The following is a 23,568-nucleotide window of genomic DNA, read 5'->3' as shown; positions in this document are numbered from 1 at the left end:
ACCTTGCAACTCCTCGCGGGCTGCTGGATTTTTAGCTGGTAGACGAGGATTTCACGGATTGGAAGCGTGACGTGACTGTCGCGTCCCGACGCGTCAAACATGTCACAGCGACTTCGCGTCTCTGGCGTAAGGACATCTTCGTCGCTCCCATGGATGCATCCGTCGTCGATCGCGTCACCCTCTCTCGAACACCTGGCATGCATACAACATATATGCGAAACTTGGGGCTCTCGTTCAGGCGCTCATGGCTGTCACGGTATTCATCTTTTCGTCCGGATACATGCGCCTCCTCACGCTCTCGAGAACGGTCTGTGGCCGAGATCCAAAGCGTCTCGTTTAGGATGAAGGTTGTGTTGGCTATTGAGAGAGTCAGCGTTCTGCATCTAGTTCATGGCTGATCTTTGAGTAATTTCATCTCGAAGCACGGTTATATGCATCTTCGCAGCTTCTCCACCTCGTGCACCCGTCCTCGACGTCAGCCCAGCCGGGACGCGCCTTCCAGAACGCTATATAGGGCCCACGCGCTCGCGGTGCATGGCAGTACTTATTTTCTGGAGTCGGATTCTCGCCGGGGGAGCTCCTCCGAATTCATCGTCTGCGTGCACGACTCTCCCGCAAAAAAATGTTAACACGAACAAGGCGAGCGGTGAATTAGCACCGGCGAGGTTGCAGTACTTGCTGGGAACTGCTGACTGCACGCTCTCTCACCTCCGTCCCATGCTTACAGACCCACTCCAGATCCGCAGACCGTACGCTTTATATAAAGCTTCTCATCCACCCTGAGAGGACTCGTGTGCCTCCACAGTTTCAAATCGGTGTGTCTTGTTCCGTGTGCAGAAGTGTGGCAGATTCAAAATACTTCTCTGCAGGGCTCTTGTAATTCTCCAGCCTTCTGCTTCGCCCGGACGATGTCCGAGTCCGAGCGCAGCACGCCGTCCGGATGTTCATATCCTGCACAATCCCTCCTGTGAGCACTTGAGCGCTCGAGCATCCGCATTTATGACCCCCCCGTGCGTCCGTGTACATGTTCGTCTTCGAATCCAGCACGCGCGTCTCCTCGAGTTCGCTTCATGTGTCCAACTGCTGCAGAGCGTGTGGTATGCATGTACTGAATGAGGCGATCATCAATACCGGTTGGTCAGGTATCCCGCCGGCAGCTTCTCATCTGTCAGCACTCCCTGTATTGCTTGCCTGCCCCTTGTTCCCAATAAGGCCGCGAAGGCTGCTTCGAAGCTTCGAAGCTCCCCCATTCACAGGTCTCTTCTAGGGCGCCTAAAGACGCATACCAGATGCGGCGCGTCTGATACATCATAACTTACTTCAGGACGCGGGAGAGAGCCACGTCCGGGCACGTGTGTTCACGCTCACTCGCACACGTCTGACAGACTCACCACTTTGCTGCGATGCTGATGGCAGTGGCGAAGGCTGCATGCCTGTCAGATATTTGGCAGGTCGGTGGCTAGAGTGGCGCGCGGACGCGCATGCCCAGCCGCGGTGGTCTCATACCAAGGCCACCCATACGACGTGCATACACGTTGTCAGAGGAGTTACTGCAGCCGCGGATTCCGAGTCCTGCATACGACTCAGCGCTGCTCTGGACACTAGATGCTGGGACTGAATGTCCCCCTCCGTTGGCTTGATGCAGCATCCACTGGACTTGACAGGTCACCAGACAGCTGAAAAGTGTGCATTCTCCCAGCATCACCCGCCCGGAGGATGGTTGTCCCACCAATGTCCCACCAATGACCAACCTATGAACGTTTGCGGTTTGCGGTGATTGTTCCGCAACGAAAGATTGATGATGGAGAATGTTTGCGTGCGCACAACGCCATGGTGAGTATACAGGACAGTGGTGCTGGGCTGCGATCTTTTTTTAACCGCGATCTTGGTTCATGGTGATACGACATAGCGAGCTGGTCTTTGCCACCTCATTCCATTTCACGTACTGGGATGCCTACGTACAGCTCTCCGCGGGTTCCTTTAAATTTTAAACGCAGGATGCGAATATTCGGCCGTTCAAAGGATCCGAAACAGTCCGGTCTCCAGGCAGCTTTATGATACGTACTTGAAGACACCGAGGCTGCGAATTCGGGCAGCGTCATTTCCATTCCGCCACCAAGGTGTAATTTTTTCAACCACGAGGTGTGACCCGCAACAGTTCGCTAGAGCGGGGCCGGGAGCATGCGGTCGATCTCGTCTTCAGACTCGTCGTCGCTGTCGGGCTCTCTCTCTGCCGCCTCGCGAGTCAAAGCCTCCAGCTCGTCGAGGTCCCAGCCGATCATGCTCTTCTCCATCTTCAGGCGCGCAACGTCTCTCGACAGTTGGTGCAGAACGTCGTCGCTAGCACGACCAGGTGTGAGCCTCTTCTACCCGCAAATGCTACAACAAAAAGCAAGACAAACCTCGCATACGCCGCTGTCCACACGCAGAAATCGTCCACCCATATCTTGCTGTAGACGTAGTACACGTCGTGATGGTCCAGTATGTGCTTCATCTCCAGGAGGCAGCGGGTGACGGCCCGCTTGCCCTTCGTGAGCCGCGCCGCAACGTCGGCGCGGCACGCCTCCGCGAGCGCGAACGAGCGATGGAGCGGGAAGGCGAGAGCACGCCGGTACGATGCTGTGAAGACGGCGGCGAGCTCCGACGCGTCAAACGAAGATGATTGCGAGAGTGGTGGCGGCGTTGGCGAATACGGCGGAGGATCGAGCACTGAGAATGCGGGCGTGAGACTGCTGATCGTCCAGGCGCTCTCTGGGGTCGGGTCGTGCTGTGTCGTACGCGTGTCGTACGCATGTGAGAACAGTAGACTGAGCAGTGTGAGGTAGAGGTTATGTGCTTGGCTGGGGGTTGCCAGATCTGTGCCATAAAGTCAAGGTGAGTTCTCCGGTACCACGAAATAGTGTATGGTGTGCACAGACATTCTCTGCGAGGGAGACGCAGCATAGTGAGGTTCTCTTCCTCCGTATATTTGAACTCGTCGGTCGCGGTTACATGCGGGTTTCGCCACGCGATCAACTCTTGAATATACTCATCTTCGACAAAATCTGCCCTACGTGACGTCAGTACGAGCGCTTTGACGGAACCCGCAATCTCACATGTAATATTCCTCGTCCCATTTCTCTTCCTCGTGTTCGAGACGCTTTCGACGGCGCTCGTCAGGCGGGCACGTCTCAGCGTCTCTACCGAGTTCGTTCACCTCGTTTTCAGTGTGCGCGACATGCCGAAAATATCCCGAATGCATGTCTAGGAAGCCATACCGGTGGGTGGCGCTCATCTGTAGTGGAGGTAGGGCCTCGGGCAGGTCCTGAGGGATCTGCCAGTCATTCTGCGCCGCTGGAGCAGGAAGTCAGATATGCAGGAAATGGGGATCATTGATCGTTATTCTGACCTTGGAGAAACTCATCGTGCTCGAGGGTCAGACTTTGCGTCCGCGCCGATAACACGTCGTCTTCGGTGACGGGGGCATCCTCGGAGCTCAGGACTTCAATCACAGACTGTTCTGGAGGATGCCCAGGCGGACGAGGTGTGAGGAGCTTCGTCAGGAGATCCAAGTCCTTGAACTCCTGCCCTTTGACCGCCTTGGTCAGCGCAACAATCAAATACCCCGAACTGGGGTCGTAGGACGCGGACGCCCGTTCGTCGTCCACCAGTGCATGGATGAAGTTGAGTCGCAGAAAGTACGGGTTGATGTGAACAACGTCTCGTCGACGTTGATCTCGACGTCGGAGGCCTACTTCCGGAGCGGTGCTGCTAATTTGGAGACAAAAATCGGCAAATAGAGAGAGACATACTCGAACGGAGGGGCAGTAGATGGCTACAATTACGCTGGTATCATTTTGACTGCAGGAGAAATGCGGAGTGATTATAGTCGTGACAAGTTATTTTTTGTACGTATTCTTTGGCCAATAGAGATTGGGCAACTTTTGGCCTACTTGTCCCAGGGTGCTCCAGGAGTTAGAAAAAAGGAAGACACCCTCAATGAGCAAAAACCAGCAGTCAGATGTGTCGAGCAACCTGGTGGTGATGGATAGTGTTAGAAATCGCCAAATAGGAAGGTACACGGCCAGGTCACACTATTAGACCTAAGTCCACCGCGCGGCGTTGAGCCCGTGTTGAATAGAAACGAGCCCGTGTTGGTAAACAGAGTGGCGGACCTCAGTCTATCGAGCCCTCGGCCTAACCTGAGGCTCAATCATGAAGACTCGTGGGGACCGGCAATCCTCCGCCAAATTTGGTAAGCGCTCGTCTGGGCGCCTCAGCATATTCTGGCTGCAACAGTGGTCCTTGCTGGTGCAGCTTCGTTCGCTCAAAAGTGCGTTTCGCTTTGGTGGAGAAAATTGTAGTACTTGTCATTGCGAGCATTTTCGTTGCAACAGATTTTTGAGGAAGGTTGCAGAGGTCCTTATTCAGTGATGCCACTTCACAAGGAGGGAGTAACTCAAAATTCTGTTGCAACTAAAATGTTCACATGTATGAATAATGCCTTTTCCGGACCATCCGAGGGTCCAACTGTGAGTGAACAAGCTCAGCTCAGCCTCGCAATGTACAGGGAAGAGACTATGATTGGTAAGCATGGTGGATGCACGACCTGCCTATTCCGATTCCCTAAAGAATCGGTTATCAGTCTGTGCACGTATGGTGGTTGCTGACATAAAGTTGTACCCGCGCCGCATATAGTAATTTTCTCTTAGAATGGTTATCCGCTTTTTTTACTTTCCGTCTTTAGGCCACCCGATTCACTTCGGGTTTCCCGCTTCCTGTTCAAGATTTCCGCAACACAAAGTCGGCCGGCATTCCTTGAAAGTTTATTTCCGATGAAAGACTGGAGGAGGACCGATGGCTAAGGGTGATTGTCTGCATCTCTGCACCCATCCTCTATCTTCTCGCAGCTGCATTCACTCTTCACGTAGATTCTGTATGCTGCATAGATGTGAGTGTGCCTGATACTTCCTCCCTCCTTCTCTCCCTTGCTGATGTCGACACTTGCAGCTTTGGATTTATATCCTCTCCTCATCATAGACAATAAACCAGCTACTGTGTGGCTCGTCGGAGAAGTCGACTCATCTTGGTTCAAACTTCGCGGTGAACCCTTGGCCATTGTGAGCATCAAGATCAGTTCAAACACTTCAGATGTTTTGAAAGCATCACGCTTCCAGAGCACCGGGAGTGGAGAGTATGCTTCTGTATGTTGAATTTCTTCTTTTCAACAAATATTTGTTATTCATTGCTTTAAGGTGGAAGCCTTCCAAGATGTATTTGATGCCGACACCAAGTTCAGCCCCAGGAACACTATGAGACAGATGCATGCCACGGACATCCACAAAAATGATCTCGTCCTGGTCGAATGTAACATCACTTGTTGAAGGGTCAATGCTAAAGGTAAGGCTTCATACGAGAAGGGCTGGACCAAGTGGCGGACAGGTTTCGAACTCGTCACTATAGCGCGTCTGTATGATGGGCCCCAGGAGATTAGAGCTGTTGTCCCACGCACGGAAGTTTCATCATTTATCTAAATAGCCTCTATCTTATATGAGCCTGTGCTACTGCTTGTAATCTGCGCTACCTACGTTTATTTTCTTCCCCACTATTCGCTTGCAGTGATTGCCACCGTAAATTTACATGGCTTGACTACGGGATTTTCTTGTATACTATTACTATGACTACCGCCTTATCACATGTCGCTCTCACAGAAATCGATGCTGTGAATATACGTGGGGGGACTAGGGAACTGGACATGACGTGCGAATGCAGCGTCGCTCACCCACAAGTTTACGCAACTTTTGGTTGGCATCAAAGTCTCAAAACCACACGAGAATGCTTATAAGCAACCTCTGCTCAATGCAAATTTATTTTCAGGTTTTCTGAGGGTATATTCATACAATACCAACTTCGCAGGCAATCTATTTTAGCATGGTCGAGGCGTGAAAGGCACAGCAGTTGCTCAACCGCCCGCTTTAGGTTCTCTCAGCCAAAATCTGCTTACATAAGGTGACACTTTCCGATTCCAGTAGAATCGGTTAAGAGTTCATCGTGGTGAGCCTTTTGCTTACCTCATCTTAGGAGGTCCGCCTTCTGTCTTTGAGTCACGTGTATTATTGACCTATGCTGCAGCGTCCTTTAGATTTGGAATGGCTTGCTGGAACTTTACTTTTTGTCCAATGAATGAACTATTCTGTATGTCCTTTGAACTCTGGAGCTGCTTGTCTGTAGGCATTGTCATGTTTGTTTCTCTCTTTTGGTGGTTGTGGCCATCCTTGGATGTGAAGGGCGATGGTGCTTGCTTGTCCTACATGTACATTCGGCAGTTTGGTGGTGGCAAGCGGTCCACGTATCTCTCATGTCACAAGCACCCTATCTCACTCTAATGACAACGTACCTGAGCAATCAACCGCTAAGTACATCACATTATTCGAGAGTTTTCGTACTAAATGAACAAACACAATTCAACTCTTTTCAGGCACTCATCACAGTTGCAGGCGCTGGGACCTACCACTCTTTTGCCCGAAAACAGCGGTGTACAATCCACGGGATGCATATCGAGCGCGTGTAGTTTACCAGGAACATTTAGTGCAGTATGTTGTCGTTGATTGTATACTTCTCATTTACCATCACCACTTACGTGCCCATCAGACGCATCCGACTGATGTCTGACTATAACAACGTCAACAACATGCACTTCGGAGCCAGACACTTTAAAATTGCTGTACAGTATAGTACACCTATCTCGAGCTTTAGTAGAGTATGCTTTACCTGTACTTGATTTAATGTAGATGATATTCATGGTACCCGGTCAGAGATCCATCCACACCTCACTGGGTTGCATGGCCATTGGCATGCTCGAGGGTCCAGCAGCTGCTAAGTGCTTTCTCATGTTTCGAGATGTGCCACTGGAGGCCAAACCGACCATCCTTACATAACTTACAGTGCCATACAGGTTGACCAGCAGAATTGCGGCCTCCAGGTTCCCAGTCTGGTACTCATGTCATGGGAGAGCAAATGTAAATCTCAACAAAAAGACATACAGGCCGGGTCAGGATCTGACATCAAATGATAGCTTTTCAGCAGCAAAGGTGGCAAAGGCTGCGATCTTGAAGAGGGAGATGCAGAGTATTGTAGCCTCAAAGGACTTAGATGTGTCGCGCTCAATGCCGTCAGACGTGTGTCACATGCCTGGAGAGCGATGGGCCCCGAGTTAAGTCTATCCCAGCTTCAACCCCGGCTCATTGCCGAATTGCACTAGACTTATTTTCGGCCTTTCACACTCAGGCTTTCTTCAAGTGAAACCTTGCTTAATCACACCATCAAATATAGTTTGGGGTTGGAACAGTTAAGTCCAATCTAATTGAAGCTCTGGCCGTGTAGTGATGGCGGGTCAAGATGCGTCAGGGCGCGTGATTATGTGTCCTAAAATAGATTTCTGTATATATACAGTTCTAGACACTCCACTTTATATAATCAAATTTCCTTTCTTATCTTTCTTTATAATCATGCCCTCGGCTTGTCTGCCTGAGTGCTCCCAAAATTCTGGAGCTACCAGAATTTATGGGCGCTACTTTCCAACAGATAGAAATGAGAGGAAAATAAGGTGGACGAGGAGCTACTGTACATTTTTGACCAACCCGGCAGGTCACAGGTCACAAGGCCAATGGCCTGCCGGATTTTGGACATGTGTCACAGGTCACAACAAGTCTCACTGCTGACCCCAAACAAATGGAAAAGAGGCATTTTTTCCTGGCCTGTCAGCCCATTCAGTCATGTTTGTGAACTGGACTCCCATTTAGCCTGACATTATCATAAACTGGACAGCCAGCGGACGTCGGCCCATCGGTCTGTGTAAGGAGTTGTAAACGATCGGCTCATGGCGAGAAAGGGAATGCTGGAGCGATTGGCCCATCGCCATAGAAGTATTTCTGAGTGATCGGCCCAGCGCCATGGTGCTACTATTATATAGGCATGGGCCCACCGCCATGGTGATAGTTCTGAGCGATTGACCCACTGCCATAGGTGTATTTTTGAGCGATCAGCTGATCGCCACTAGGGCTATTATACAGCCATCGGCCCACCACCGTAGGTAGTGTTCTGAGCGATGGACCCACCACCATAGGTACATTTCTGAGTGATGGGTCCACCGCCACTGGGGCTATTATACAGCCATCGGCCGACCACCATAGGTAGTGTTCTGAGCAATGGGTGTTATTCTGAGCAGTGGGCCCACTGCTATAGGGGTACTTCTGGGCAGTGGGGCCCATCACCATAATGCTATTATTTAGTGATGAGCTCACCACCATAGGGGTACCTCTGAGCAGTGGGCTCACCGACATGGTGTTATTAGTCAGTGATTGATTCACCATTATAATGCTGACAGTGCCTGGACTCAGCAAGACACCTAATCGCTAACCTGACACTACATCTCTGGTGGAGTTTTTACAATATGGAGTCCTGCCTGAAACTTATCGTAGCCATCGTATAGAGTGCAGTGCCACCATTTTATGAGTTTCTGATATATGGTGAACCATGGCTTTACATTCTAGTGATGGCGAGACTCAAGCTGCCAAGAAGTCGCCAACCTGGCTGTCCTTCTCTGGTGAAGTATGTTAAACTTGGAGGACTGTTTGAAACTTGTAGCAGAGGATTTATAAAGTTAAATTCCATCATTTTATGAGTTCCTAGCATATGGCGAGCCATGGCTTTACATCCTGGTGATGGTGTGACTCAACTAGTAAAAAACTCGCCAACCTGGCTCTCCTTTTTTGGTGAAGTTTGTTAAACTTGGAGGACTGTCTGAAACTTGTGGAAGAGGACTTATAAAGTTAAATTCCATCATTTTATGAGTTCCTAGTATATGGCGAGCCATGGCTTTACATCCTGGTGATGGCGAGACTCAATTTGCCAAAAAGTCGCCAACCTGGCTGCCCTTCTCTGGCGAAGTTTATTAAACTTGGAGAACTGTCTGAAATTTGTAGAAGACGACTTATAAAGTGCAATGCCACCATTTTATAAGTTTCTAGTATATGACGAGCCATGGCTTTACATTCTGGTGATGGTGAGACTCAATTTGCCAAAAAGTTGCTGACCTGGCTCTCCTTCTCTGGCGAAGTTTGTTAAACTTGGAGGACTGTCTGAAACTTGTAGAAGAGGATTTATAAAGGGCAGTGCTGCCATTTTAGACTTCCTGGGTATATGGAGAGCCATGGCTTTGCATTCTGGTGATGGCGAGACTTAACTAGTAAAAAACTCGCCAACCTGGCTCTCCTTCTCTGGTGCAGTTTGTTAAACTTGGAGGACTGTCTGAAACTTGTAGCAGAGAATTTATAAAGTTAAATTCCATTATTTTATAAGTTTGTAGTATATGGCGAGCCATGGCTTTACATCCTGGTAATGGTGTGACTCAACTAGTAAAAAACTCGCCAACCTAGCTCTCCTTCTTTGGTGAAGTTTGTTAAACTTGAAGGACTGTCTGATACTTGTAGTAGAGGATTTATAAAGTGAAGTGCCACCATTCTATGAGTTCCTGGTATATGGCGAGCCATGGCCTCATATTCTGGTGAAGATGAGACTCAACCAGTAAAAAACTCAGCAATCTGACTCAGTGATGTCAGTTATGGGTGATAATAAATTGTGCTAGTTAACAGCATGAGAGGATAAGCAGGCTCCTAAGTTAGCAAAGGATAATCTTTGAGATAATCCTAAGGATCCAAAGGATTATTTGAGTCTAAAAGATATTTTTTAAGTTGTCACCACCCAAAATTGAACCCTCAACCTTAAGGGATGGTCACCTGATCATGTGACACCAGACACTTTAGCCACTACACCATATGTGCTTACAAGCTTACACTCATATGTGATATATATAAGAGATTTTGTTAAAGGGACTTGGGCAAATTCTTTCTACATGAGCATAACTAAGTAAAACTCAAGACAAAGAATGTCATTGTGGCATTTCATACAGTCTATACTCTTGTTTATATTATAATACCTATATTTAATTTTGCATATGTTCTAAACTACTGTTCACCTTATGGATACTGTTAAAGATTCATTCTCTGAACTTGAAATTGATAATCACAGTGTTTTTGTTAAAGATGAGAAAACAATGTGATTGTATCATAAAGTATGTACTAAAGATGTTATTATAAACAAAGCTTTGCCTTGTGTTCCACTTAGTTATGCCCATGTAAACAGAATTTGCCTAAGTCCCTTTAACAAAATCTCTTATATATATCATATATGAGTGTAAGCTTGCAAGGACATATAGTGTAGTGGCTAAAGTGTCTGGTGTCACATGATCATGTGACCATCCCTCAAGGTTGAGGGTTCAATCCTGGCTGGTGACAACTCAAAAAAATATCTTTTAGACTCAGATAATCCTTAGAATTATCTCAAAGATTATCTTGAGATGATCCTCCAGTTTAAAAGCTTGCTCATAAGATAATCCTGGAAGAGGTCTGCTAAGTAAGGAGTCTGCTGATCTTAAAGGTCTATTAATTAACAGTATATGTTATCTTTCATAAATGACAATGATGTCTGACTCTCCTTCTGTAGTAAAGTTTGTCAAACTTGGAGGACTGTCTGGGATTGATAGTAGCTGCGGTATTAAGTGAAGCACCGTCATTGTTTGAGTTTCTTGTAGATGTCAGCTAAGGCTTAATATTCTGATAATGGCTAGACTCAACCGATAAACATATCGCTAACCTGGCTCTTCTTCTCTGATGAAGTTAGTCAAACTTGAAGCACTGTCTGAAATTTATAGTAGACATTTCATAATGTGAAGTGCCATTACTTTTTGAGTTCCTGATCAATGGTGAGCTATAGCTTCATATCCTGATAATATTTAGACTTAACCAGGAAAAGAATGACCAATCTGGCACTTGTTCTCTGATAAATGTTGTCTAACTTAAAGCCCTGTTTAAAAATTGAAGTAAATGTTATATCAAGTGGTGCCAGCATTTCGTGAGTTCCTTATAGATGGTGAGTTACAGGGAAAATGTAACTGGCAATCTGATACTTCTTTTTTGACATACACTGATGAATTTCATATGATATAAAGTACTAACTATAAGTTGTAGCAGTAGCTATATACTGTGATGTCCTTTTATATGGACTTCTGGCTGATGTCAGGCTGTGTTTGTACATTTTGGCAAAGTGTGGATGCACTGAGATTCAATGCTGACAATCTGCTATTTATTATAAAATGAAGTATCTAAGCCTTTCAAAACTTAGAGCAGCAGTTGCATTACTGTTCAATGCCAGTGCTGTATGACTTCATAGTTAGTTTTGAGCCACATCTAATCATCCTAAATACACTCACAAGTTAGCATGCTAACTGGCTGTGATAATCTTATATATGTATAATATGGAAGAGTGACTAAATCTTACAACAGCAGTTGTATGCTCTAAATTAGAAGCCTTGCATTACTTTTTGAAGTTTAGCAAGATACACACAGCCATTCTAATGATCTGTGAACACTTTGAGAAGTTCAGCATACAACTTACCATTTCTCTGTATGATACTATGTGTAATAAAGTACAACACTTTATATGCAAAATATGATGTTGTGGTTAGTTTTGATTGTAATCACTTAGTGTTATGTGAAGAATTCAATATTGTCTACCTTTAATGAACTTCACGTGACTTGCTAAACTGGTCAAGGAATCACACTTTCCTTTTTAGTCTTCGAGTGCACACACATCTACATGAACATAATGGCTCCTATATGTGTTTTCTTCTATATATTTGAGATTCTTCTTCAATACATTTTTCTATCTACATTAAAGGATGGTGATTACATAGACCTTATATCAGAGCTAGATAGATTCTTGACATGCTTATAAGAAGTCCATAGAGCTCGGAGTGAAATATTGCTAACTCTTCAGAAGTGAACTTTGCTGTTTTTTGAGCAGTAAAGCTTGCCAATCACTTAACATTACAGTTGACTACATGTTGTCTTGAAAAAGATACATCTGTCATTTTCTAACAAATGTCTGGCATTTAGTTATATGAAAAGCAAAACACACTTCATAAACTTAAGTGTAGCTCTCTCCAAAGAATTACACTTAATTGTTATTGAGAATTAATAGCTGTTAAGTCACAATATGATATTGCTACTCCAAGTTGCAGTTCATACTCCACAGTATATAACTTTGGCCATAAGTTTCAGATAATACTCCATTGCATACAGACTTCATTACAGAAGCAGCTAGTCGTTTAGCATTTTTATGTGTGAAACCATGGCTGGCCATCAATCAGGAACTCATAACATGGTGGCCCTTCACTTTATATAACAGCTGTTATCAATTCCAGACAGTGCTTCAAGTTGAATTAACTTTACCAGAGAAGGACCACCAGGTTAGTGGAGAATCACCAGATTAAGTCTAGCCATCATCAGGATGTGAAGCCGTGGCTCAACGTCTATCAGAAACTCATGAAATGGTGGTGCTTTACTTTATATACCAACTACTATAAATTCCAGATAGTGCTCCAAGTTTTGTGAACTTTGTCAGAGAAGGAGAGCCAAATTGCTGAGTTTTTTACTGGTTGAGTCTCATCTTCACCAGAATATGAGGCCATGGCTCGCCATATACCAGGAACTCATAGAATGGTGGCACTTCACTTTATAAATCCTCTACTACAAGTATCAGACAGTCCTTCAAGTTTAACAAACTTCACCAAAGAAGGAGAGCTAGGTTGGCGAGTTTTTTACTAGTTGAGTCACACCATTACCAGGATGTAAAGCCATGGCTCGCCATATACTATGAACTTATAAAATGATGGAATTTAACTTTATAAATTCTCTGCTACAAGTTTCAGACAGTCCTCCAAGTTTAACAAACTGCACCAGAGAAGGAGAGCCAGGTTGGCGAGTTTTTTACTAGTTGAGTCTCGCCATCACCAGAATGCAAAGCCATGGCTCTCCATATACCCAGGAAGTCTAAAATGGCAGCACTGCCCTTTATAAATCCTCTTCTACAAGTTTCAGACAGTCCTCCAAGTTTAACAAACTTCGCCAGAGAAGGAGAGCCAGGTCAGCAACTTTTTGGCAAATTGAGTCTCACCATCACCAGAATGTAAAGCCATGGCTCGCCATATACTAGGAACTCATAGAATGGCAGCACTGCACTTTATAAGTCCTCTTCTACAAGTTTCAGACAGTCCTCCAAGTTTAACAAACTTTGCCAGAGAAGGACAGCCAGGTTGGTAACTTTTTGGCAGCTTGAGTCTCACCATCACCAGAATGTAAAGCCATGGCTCGTCATATACTAGAAACTCATAAAATGGTGGCACTGCACTTTATAAATCCTCTTCTACAAGTTTCAGACAATCCTCCAAGTTTAACAAACTTTGCCAGAGAAGGACAGCCAGGTTGGCGACTTTTTGGCAAATTGAGTCTCGCCATCACCAGGATGTAAAGCCATGGCTCGCCATATACTAGGAACTCATAAAATGATGGAATTTAACTTTATAAGTCCTCTTCCACAAGTTTCAGACAGTCCTCCAAGTTTAACAAACTTCACCAAAGAAGGAGAGCCAGGTTGGCGAGTTTTTTACTAGTTGAGTCACACCATCACCAGGATGTAAAGCCATGGCTCGCCATATACTATGAACTTATAAAATGATGGAATTTAACTTTATAAATTCTCTGCTACAAGTTTCAGACAGTCCTCCAAGTTTAACAAACTGCACCAGAGAAGGAGAGCCAGGTTGGCGAGTTTTTTACTAGTTGAGTCTCGCCATCACCAGAATGTAAAGCCATGGCTCACCATATACCCAGGAAGTCTAAAATGGTGGCACTGCACTTTATAAATCCTCTTCTACAAGTTTCAGACAGTGCTCTAAGTTTAACAAACTTTGCCAAAGAAGGAGAGCTAGGTTGGCGACTTTTTACTAGTTGAGTCTCACCATCACCAGAATGTGAAACCGTGGCTCGCCATATATCAGGAACTCATAAAATGGTATTTATAAATTCTCTTCTCCAAGTTTCAGACAGACCTTCAAGTTTGACAAACTTCGCCAAAGGAGAGCCAGGTTGCTGAGTTTTTTACTGGTTGACTCTCGCCATCACAAGAATGTAAAGCCATGGCTCTCCATATATGCAGGAAGTCTAAAATAGCAGTACTGCACTTTATAAATCCTCTTCTACAAGTTTCAGACAGTCCTCCAAGTTAAACAAACTTTGCCAAAGAAGGAGAGCTAAGTTGGTGACTTTTTGGCAAATTGAGTCTCGCCATCACCAGAATGTAAAGCCACGGTTCACCATATATCAGAAACTCATAAAATGGTGGCACTGCACTCTATACGACAGCTACGATAAGTTTCAGGCAGGACTCCATGTTGTAAAAACTCCACCAGAGATGTAGTGTCAGGTTAGCGATTAGGTGTCTTGCTGAGTCCAAGCACTGCCAGTATTATGATGGTCAACCAATCACTGACTAATAACACCATGTCGGTGAGCCCACTGCTCAGAGGTACCCCTATGGTGGTGAGCCCATCAGTAAATAATAGCATCATGATGATGGGCCCACTGCTCAGAACAACACCTATGGCAGTGGGCCCACTGCTCATTCCTTATACATTGGCAGTGAGCCCATTGCTAGGAGAAACATGTCCTGGTGATTGCCTACCCTCTGGCCTGTGGCAGTAGGCCCATCTTTCATCTGATACTCTTGGAGATGGGCCCACTGCTCAGCTATTGTACTCTGGCAATGGGCCTATTGGTGGCGATAACATGCTCTGGTGATGGCCAACCCTCTGACCTTTGGTGGTAAGCCCATTCTTCATCTTACACTCATGGTGATGGGCCCACTGCTCATTGATCATACTTTGGCAGTGGGCCCATTACTCAAAGAAACATGCTGTGATGATGGCCAACACTCTGACCTTTGGTAGTGGGCCCATTCTTCATCTTACACTCGTGGTGATGGGTCCACTGCTCCTTGATTATACTCTAGCGGTGAGCCCATTAATGGCGACAACATGCTTTGGTGATGGCCAACTCTCTGACCTTTGACTACTCTGATGGTGGGCCCATTGCTGGGAGAAACATGCCCTGGCGATGGCCAACTCTCTGGCCTTTGGCAGTGGGCTGATTGCTGGTGGAAATATGTTCTGGTGATGACCTATGCCATGGGTGCTTGCAGTAAGGCCCTGACTGAGAGTACTTTGGCGATGGGCCCATTGCTGGCAGTAACATGCTCTGGTGATGGCCAACCCTCTGACCTTTGGCAGTGGGCCCATCCTTCATCTTACACTCTTGGCGGTGGGCCCACTGCTTAGAAGTACCCCTATGGCAGTGGGCCCACTGCTCAGAACATCACCTATGGCGGTGGGCCCACTGCTCAGAATAACATCTATGACAGTGGGCCCACTGCTCAGAAGTACCCCTATGGCGGTGGACCCACTGCTCAGAACATCACCTGTGGTGGTGGGCCCACTGCTCAGAAGTGCCTCTATGGTGGTGGGCCCATTGCTAAATAATAGCATTATGGCGATGGGCCCACTGCTCAGAAGTACTCCTATGGCGGTGGGCCCATTGCTCAGAACTACCCCCATGACAGTGGGCCCATCACTCCAGCCTTCCCTTCATCGCCATGGGCCCATCGCTGACAGCTTTCTACACAAATCGATGGGCCGATGTCCGCTGGCAGTCCAGTTCATGATAATGTTAGGGTAAATGGGAGTTCAGTTCAGGTAACATGACTGAAAGGTGTGGGCCTGTGGCACCAAGATCATATGATCCTTGTCTATCGCACACCTCTGCTTTTCAGTAGTCACAAGCAGCAGCTGGCTATGCAACAGCTCCTTTTAGCAATTGCATAATGGCTGCACTTGCTATACACTGGTGTCTCCAATGTCACTGGCCATCAGAAAAAACACTTTTGCTCTGGGTTACTTTAGGAAGTATGAACTTTTCTAAAGTAGCTCAGAGCAGCTCAGAGTATCTCAGAGTACTTTAGCATAGCCTGAGTTACCTTCAAAAATCGGTCTTTTTAGAGCATCTTACTGAGTTCTGCACATCTCACAGATTATTTATTTGGAAAAACACTATTGCTCTAGATTCTATATACTTTTCGAGAGTGTCTCAGAGCATCTTAGAGTATCTGAAAGTAGTCTGGGCAATTCTAGGAAATTCTGACTTTCTCAGAGTATCTCAGAAGCACTCTGAATCACTTTGAGATAGTCATAGAATTTACAATATCTATAAGATGTTCTGAGAAATAATCTGTTACATTTATAAGGCTATTATAGAATTTCACTCTTTACTTTATATAATAGTTTGCATCATAACATATTATGCTTATGCTATTTAGCTATTATATTCTTTTTGATCCTCTGAGTTTATAAGCGAGGCTATTTTGCACTTGTGTCTTTTTGTAAAAGATGAGATCATAATGTGATTGAATTGTAAAGTATGTACTGAAGATGTGATCATAAGCATGCTTTGCATTGTGTTTAACTGAGCTACCCTCTTATAATAGGCAGAATTTGCCCAAGTCCCTTTAGCAAAATCTCATATATATATTATATATGAGTGTAAGCTTTGAGGCATATATAGTGTTGTGGCTAAAGTATTCAGTGTTATTTGATCATGTGACTTACCTTCAAGATTGAGGGTTCAATTCTGACTGATGACAAGTTGAACAATCATCTTTCAAACTTAGCTGCTTCTTGGTACTTACTGCTAATCTAGATAGTGTAATGGTAATATATTTATTTTTCTAATATCTATACTTAAGAGTTCCTTGAGGATGATCTAAAAGAATATAAGAGCAACCTAAGAGAATTCTGAAAGCTTTCTAGTAGTATCCTAGGTGCAATCTGAGAGTAATCTGAGAATGTCTAGTGCAGAGCAGGGGTATGGGTAACCCACACGGGTATCGGTACCCTTACTCGCATGGGTACGGGTACAGGTCACAATCTTGTGACCCGCATGACCTGCGGTATACCCGTGGCTGGCGCCCAGCCACATCACACTGCGAGCTGCCATCTGCTGCCACCTCCACCTCACACTCCCCTGCACCGTTGAACGCAAACATTTGACAGTGCGTTCATTCTGGATGATTCGAGATGGACCAGGTGAGTAGAAAAAACCCATTTATGTCTTTTTAGCCATGCTAACCTTTTACAGCGGCATTGTCATAGCGCCGGCCATCAGCATTGCAACAACGCCGTGCAGGTGCACTCGCACCCGCCCTCCCTGTGTGCTCGCACCTGCCGTCCTCCTTACAAGTCGTGCCCACCCTTGCTACCTGACTGTTGGAGCAGAGGATTGGGAAAATGCAAGTGCAAATGCATAGTTCTATAAATGTCTTACAGTGAGTGAGTGAGGGTTAAATGGTTGTTTATGCTCAGTGAATGATGTTTGTGACTGTCACTATGAATGAGTTACAATCAGACAAGACTATCTTTACTTATACTTATTGGGATGTACATTAAGATTGCATATTTACATCAAAAAAATCAATAACAGATGTTAATTATACCAGTGATGCAAATTGTATGCAGCTGTTATCTGATATCAGAGTGGGGAAGAAAAATTATATATTCTTGAACATCTGCCAAGGTTTTTAATCAAAAAAGTTTGTTCTAGTATGTAAACTGATATCTACACCATAAAGATTTCCTCCTGTTCTGTTACTTACATGATTCAAATACATAAGATTAATGGTGAGACTGAAAGGGGATTGCACCTCAAGTTGCATGCAAATGAACTTCTCTATCAGTAGGAAAGGTCAATCACACTCTTTTATAATTTAACTGTCTATGCAATATAAGAACACATCATAATCACTGTATCTGTAATTATACAGCCTCTTCGACATAACCTAGTACTACAGCGAAGCCCATCACTGCTACCAAGGACTATCTAGCAGCTACTGAAAACTACCTGTGACTGTCCAAGCCTAGGATAACTAGGAAAATAAGAGGCAGTGCTACCTACAATTGCATTTTTCCTGATGCATGTTCACCAGAGTGAAGTGCAGGCAGCTCTTGTCCTGTTTAACAAGCCACTCTTTGCATTGTTTACACACTGTTATCATGATTAAAGTCTTTCTATTATTTCTTTAGAGCACAATTTCTAGCATGCTGTCTCTGATTTATGATCAGCCTGAGGTCAGCTCCTATTCCTTAAGTATTTAAAGACTGTTTCAACTTACATTCAATATTCTCCACATATATTTATGCTTTACAGATCACTAACTATCATTATTATTGCAGGTGGACAAGCTGACCAGCCAGGATGACCAGTTGACCGGTGAGGACCAGTTGACCGGTGAAGGTCAGTTGACCAATAAGTACAAACATCAGCATATTCAAGTGTTGCTTGCTTTGACTGATATAAAGAATAATCATTGGATGGCAGTTGAGTTTGCTGCTCTCCATGCATTGCTTCCTTGCAACTCAGAAACATTTAGGTGGTATTGTCCATGCTCCATCTGAGCTAACAGCTCTTCCAAGCAGGCCAATAATGCTGTTGGTGACAATCTGACAAAGTCAGGCCCATTTGAAACTGCCTTGTTCAATTCATCTCCTGGTGGCATTGTAAGGCTCTTTTAGGATGTGTTAGTACAGACTGTGAGAGAGCTCAGTTATAAGGACATGCTTGTGGTTGCTCTGATAGGTTGCTCAGCCATGAGGTTCATATAAGCTCTCATCAGAGGGGCAGGACATCTTTTCTGCAGGAGAATTTAAAGCTATATTTGAGAATTTCAAGTGCAAGATCATTTTTATCATTCCATATAATGACTGAGGACATTGGAGGAGGCCCAGGTGAGCAGTTCTTATAGCAGCTGAATCGACTGGGGAGCCTTATGTATTTACAAATATTTATCAGATACTGCATGGACAGAACCTTATCTCTCTGAGCTCTTCATCTGGCAGCTTTGACTCATCAAGGGGTGAGTTGTTTGCAGGATATAGCATAGTGCCTAATATTGAGGGGACTCATGAAGTTATTGACATCTTCAACTGGTTCAACAATCTTAAAGATGGTGATCTGCCCTCTTGCACAACCTACTCAGAAATTGCATTTTTGAAGCGACTCCTCAAGTGCATCCTGCCATCAAACAGAACATTGCCACAGTCACCTCCCATGCCTCTTACCACAGAGGAGATGGCTGAACTCAAGCCACTCTGTGAGAAGTACTTCTTATTCTCAGAGTGAAATTAAGATCCCAAGATGTCCTTGTAGGATGATTGCAGTGTATACCTCTATGGTAGACTGAAAGATACAGAGAGAATGTGGCTCTATAAGCAGCTTTCTCAGCAGAAACAGCAAAGTGAATGTGCAGTATGCATTGCCACAATCCTTAGCTGAAATGACATCCAGAAGCTTGAAAATCTGGCTAATCAGGAAGTACTGGACCCAGTCATGCTTAGAGCACTGAGGAAATGTGCAGAGAGGAGTGAATATCATATTTGCTGGCCTGCTGGTGGTGGACATATTTTTTAAGTAGACTGAGGGTGCAGACTGGCTGATGAAAGCCTGAAAAAATGTAGGCTGTTCTGATGTTGTGGCAGAGGATTGGAAGAATGTAAATGTAAACACATAGTTCTGCAAATGTCTTGTGATGAGTGTGAGAGGGCCAAATTGTTGTTTATGCTCAGTCAACTGTGAATGAATAGCATCAGACATGACTGTATTCTATGTCTACTTATATCAGTTCTTCTGTATCGGCTCCAGGGGTGTGGTGCTCAATAGTTGTAGCAGCTCAGAATGTCTTATGTGCAAGAGTACATCTACATTCATGTCTGAGCCTTCTCAACATTTTAAGGCAGAACACGAATGTTATAACCTTGCTTGGCTCATAGATCTGCAACACTACTTCGACCACATCAGGATATGAGCTAAGCAGGAACAAGATATCATGACATCAGGAAAAACACCTTTGGTGACAGGTTGCTCTAAGAGCATCCTAGAGCATCCTACAGCACTCAAAGCACTCAAAGTGCTCTCAAAAAAAAGTGTTTTAGGCATTAGGCAAATTTTCTCAGGCATTCCCAGAGTGCTCTCAGAGTGCAACTAGAATACTCCTAGAAAGCACTTAGAATTCCCTGAGGTTGTCCTTACATTCTTTCAGATCATCCTTAAGGAACTCTCAAGTATAAATATTAGATAAATAAATAAATTACCATTATACTATCTAGATTAGCAGTGAGTATCAAGGATCATATGAGTTTGAAAGGTAATTTTCTAACTTGTCATCAGCCAGGATTGAACCCTCAACCTTAAAGGTAAGTCACATGATCTAATAACACTACACACTTTAGCCACTAAACTATATGTGTTTAGAAGTTTATACTTATATATAATATATATATGAGATTTTGTGGAAGGGACTTGGGCAAATTCTGCCTATTACAAGAGAGTAACTCAGTTAAACATAATGCAAAGTATGCTTATACTATACTTACCTTTAAGGTTGAGGGTTCAATCCTGGCTGATGATAAGTTGAAGAATTACCTTTTAAACTCAGATGATCCTTGATACTCACTGCTAATCTAGATAGTATAATGGTTATTTATTTATTTATCTAATATTTATACTTGAGAGTTCCTTAAGGATGATCTGAAAGAATGTAAGGACAACCTCAGGGAATTCTAAGTGCTTTCTAGGAGTATTCTAGTTGCACTCTGAAAGCACTCTGGGAATGCCTGAAAAAATTTGCCTTAAAGACCTTTTTTTGAGAGCACTCTGAGTACTTTGAATACTTTAAGTGCTTTAAGTGCTTTATGATGCTGTTAGGGTAATCTGTTGCCAAAGGTGTTTTTTCTGATGTAATTACATCTTTAGTACATACTTTACAATTCAATCACATTATAATCTCATCTTTCACAAAATGATACAAGTGCAAATAGCCTCACTTATAAACTCAAAGAGTTAAAAAGAATATAATAGCTAAATAGCAGAAGCAAAATATGTTATGATGCAAACTATCATATAAAGTAAAGAGTGAAATTTTATAATAGCCTTATAAATGCAACAGATTATTTCTCAGAACATCTTATAGATACTGTAAATTCTATGAGTATCTCAAAGTGATTCAAAGTGCTGCTGAAAGATGTTATTATGGAAGATGATACCCTGGAGAAGCTGAAGAAGTCTTATAAGTCATTATCAGTTACTACAAAAACTCCAGCTAATAAGGAGGCAGAGCCTGATAAATCGGAGAAGCTGCGGAAATATCTCCCTATCCAATCTGCTCTTTCAGGTCAGGTTCAGCCTGCGGCAGTACTTAATAAAATATTGAGTACTACTATTGCAATTTCGGTAGGCAAGGTAATTGGCTCCTCAAGGGAGATCTCTAATTATTTATCGGAAATTATTAAGTACAAACAGGCAGTGATGTCAGTTATGAGAGATAATCTTTAGTGCTCATAAGTTACTGAAATCCAGGTTTAATAAGCAGGTCATGTACAAGGATAATATACTGCTCTCAAACATGAGGATTATCCTAAGCTAATCTGAAGATAATTCAAAGGGATAATCTAAAGGATAATGCAAAGATCATCCAAAGGATTATCCAAAGCCAAAACTAATTTAACAACTTGCACCTAGCCAGAATTGAACTCTCAATCTCAGGTAAAAGTCACATGACTAAAAAACTTCACACACTTTAACCACTACACCATATCAGCTCAACAATTTTTGCTCATATATAACAGACATAGTAGATTTTGCTGAAAGGACTTATACAAATTCTGCTCATCACAAAAGTGGTGACTAAGTTAGACATAAGACAAAGGATGTTTCCAGTCACTTTGGAGTACCTTTCAGACCTAGCTCTTAGCTTCAACATAATTTGTAGTGGATTGTAGCTAAGAGCTTCTCAGATGACTGACCATAGTACTAATATATGTTCAAGAGCATTATATGAGATTATTCAGAATATAGAGAGGATATAGGCTGGTCCAATGGCACAATTATCACATAGGACATCTTATAGTACTAGGATATGTACTAGGTGTCAGAGGTATATAAGATGTCCCACTATTTACTTCAGAGTATCAATGTCATAGATTAGTAGGATATCTCACATAAGATTCATCTCATATGCCTGGCTGTAACCCCGACGTAGAGTTACACGGCTATCCCCGACGAAGGTTCATATCCGCGCTGCCCCTTCATTACAACTCAGACCCATTCTGTACATTGCAATGAAGGTATGTTCCATACTCACTCATTTGGCTCTCATGTACTTATGAGACCCGTTCTGTACATTGCAATGAAGACATCTCATTTCTGTTTTGTTCTGAGTGCTCGCCAGAAGACAACCGGCTCACACTTTTTTTAAAACACCAAATGAACTGTCCTTCCACATCGCACGTCTCTTTGCGAGCGCACCTCCGAGCCTAATAGGCTACCCTACCGTCGGATCAATCTGCATGCCAAGACGGCCGCAGAAGCATTGCCCCACCACTAAAACACTGCTGCCCCAACGGAACCATCCTGTAGACGCCCGTGACATAGACCGCTGTTGAGCCTACACCACCACCGTCTTGCCCATCCTGTCGCCCAACACTCACTCTCAAATTTGTCATCTCGCTAATCTTCCCCTGTTCCACGATGTCGAGAATATCCCAGAGATTCTGAACCTGGAATCACGACCAATCTCATCTCTCTCGTCCCTCTTGACTGCTGATCTCTCGGACCTTTCGCTATTATCTACCCGACCTACATCTCCCGCGGTAATGCAACGCTCGAGATCACCATCGACGAATTCAGATTCAGATACTTCCGCGACCACAGTCACGTCTACTTCCGCGCCGGGACTTGCCACGATCATACAATCCTCGGCCAAGCACCCCCCCATCCTAACTGCTGACAAGATCACTCCTGCTGTTGCTCATGCGTGGGAGAACGCCTGCCTCCAGTATTTCAAACACAACGATGTCACCAATGATAAGAAGGTGGCCAAGGTTACGGGCAGCTTCCAGGACGCTATCATTAGTGACTGGTATTACAATGACTTCGACACATTCGACGCGATGATGTGGAAAGATTTCCTTGCTGCTTTCTGTTCTCGCTTCCTCCCCAAAGGCTGGGATGCAGCCATTCCGATGCAACTACTCCGCGCTCATCAGAAGGAAGATGAGAGTTTCGAAGATTGGGTTCTCAGCATCGAGAAGCTGAACATCACTCTCCGCGGTACAACCTCTCATCTTGATGATGCCCGCCTCTGTGCCCAGATCTCTGCCAACATCTGCGAGGACCTTCAGTTCACCTGCAATGAAGACGAGGTCAAGACCATAGCCTCGTTCAAGGACTGGAAAGACAAGCTCACCCAGCTCGACACCATCCGTATGCACAAATGAGCGCGCATCCTCCGCATCACAGGCGCATCCGCACGCACCAAAATCCCTCCGCTGACTACAACCAAGGGGAACAGCCCATTCAGTCATGTTTGTGAACTGGACTCCCATTTACCCTGACATTGTCATGAACTGGACAGTCAGCGGATGTTGGCCCATCGGTCTGTGTAAGGAGCTGTCAGCGATCGGCTCATGGTGATGAAGGGAATGCTGGAGCGATGGGCCCACCGCCATAGGAGTATTTCTGAGCGATCGGCCCA

The 23,568-nt window shown here is 44.6% G+C and overlaps 2 protein-coding genes across 2 annotated transcripts; one reads left to right on the top strand and one right to left on the bottom strand.

Moving 5' to 3' along the window:
• Positions 1 to 2,162: 2,162 nt before the first annotated feature.
• SCP_0408190 (Protein shq1) lies at positions 2,163 to 5,505 on the bottom strand (the record flags this gene model as incomplete). The annotated part of the gene is made up of 7 exons (XM_027757547.1): positions 2,163 to 2,340; positions 2,403 to 2,856; positions 2,919 to 3,049; positions 3,096 to 3,333; positions 3,389 to 3,733; positions 3,792 to 3,814; positions 5,492 to 5,505. The coding sequence occupies 7 exons, from the start codon at positions 5,503 to 5,505 to the stop codon at positions 2,163 to 2,165; spliced, it is 1,383 nt and encodes a 460-aa protein (XP_027613348.1).
• Positions 5,506 to 22,687: 17,182 nt separating this feature from the next.
• Positions 22,688 to 23,311, top strand: SCP_0408180 (hypothetical protein; the record flags this gene model as incomplete). Its single annotated transcript, XM_027757546.1, has 1 exon — positions 22,688 to 23,311. The coding sequence occupies one exon, from the start codon at positions 22,688 to 22,690 to the stop codon at positions 23,309 to 23,311; it is 624 nt and encodes a 207-aa protein (XP_027613347.1).
• Between the last annotated feature and the right edge of the window lie 257 nt (positions 23,312 to 23,568).

This window comes from Sparassis crispa, assembly GCF_003851025.1.
Source record: "Sparassis crispa DNA, contig_000003F, whole genome shotgun sequence".
Classification (NCBI taxonomy): domain Eukaryota; kingdom Fungi; phylum Basidiomycota; class Agaricomycetes; order Polyporales; family Sparassidaceae; genus Sparassis; species Sparassis crispa.
Note: the sequence above shows the minus strand (reverse complement) of the source record. Positions and strands in the feature narration are given on the sequence as shown.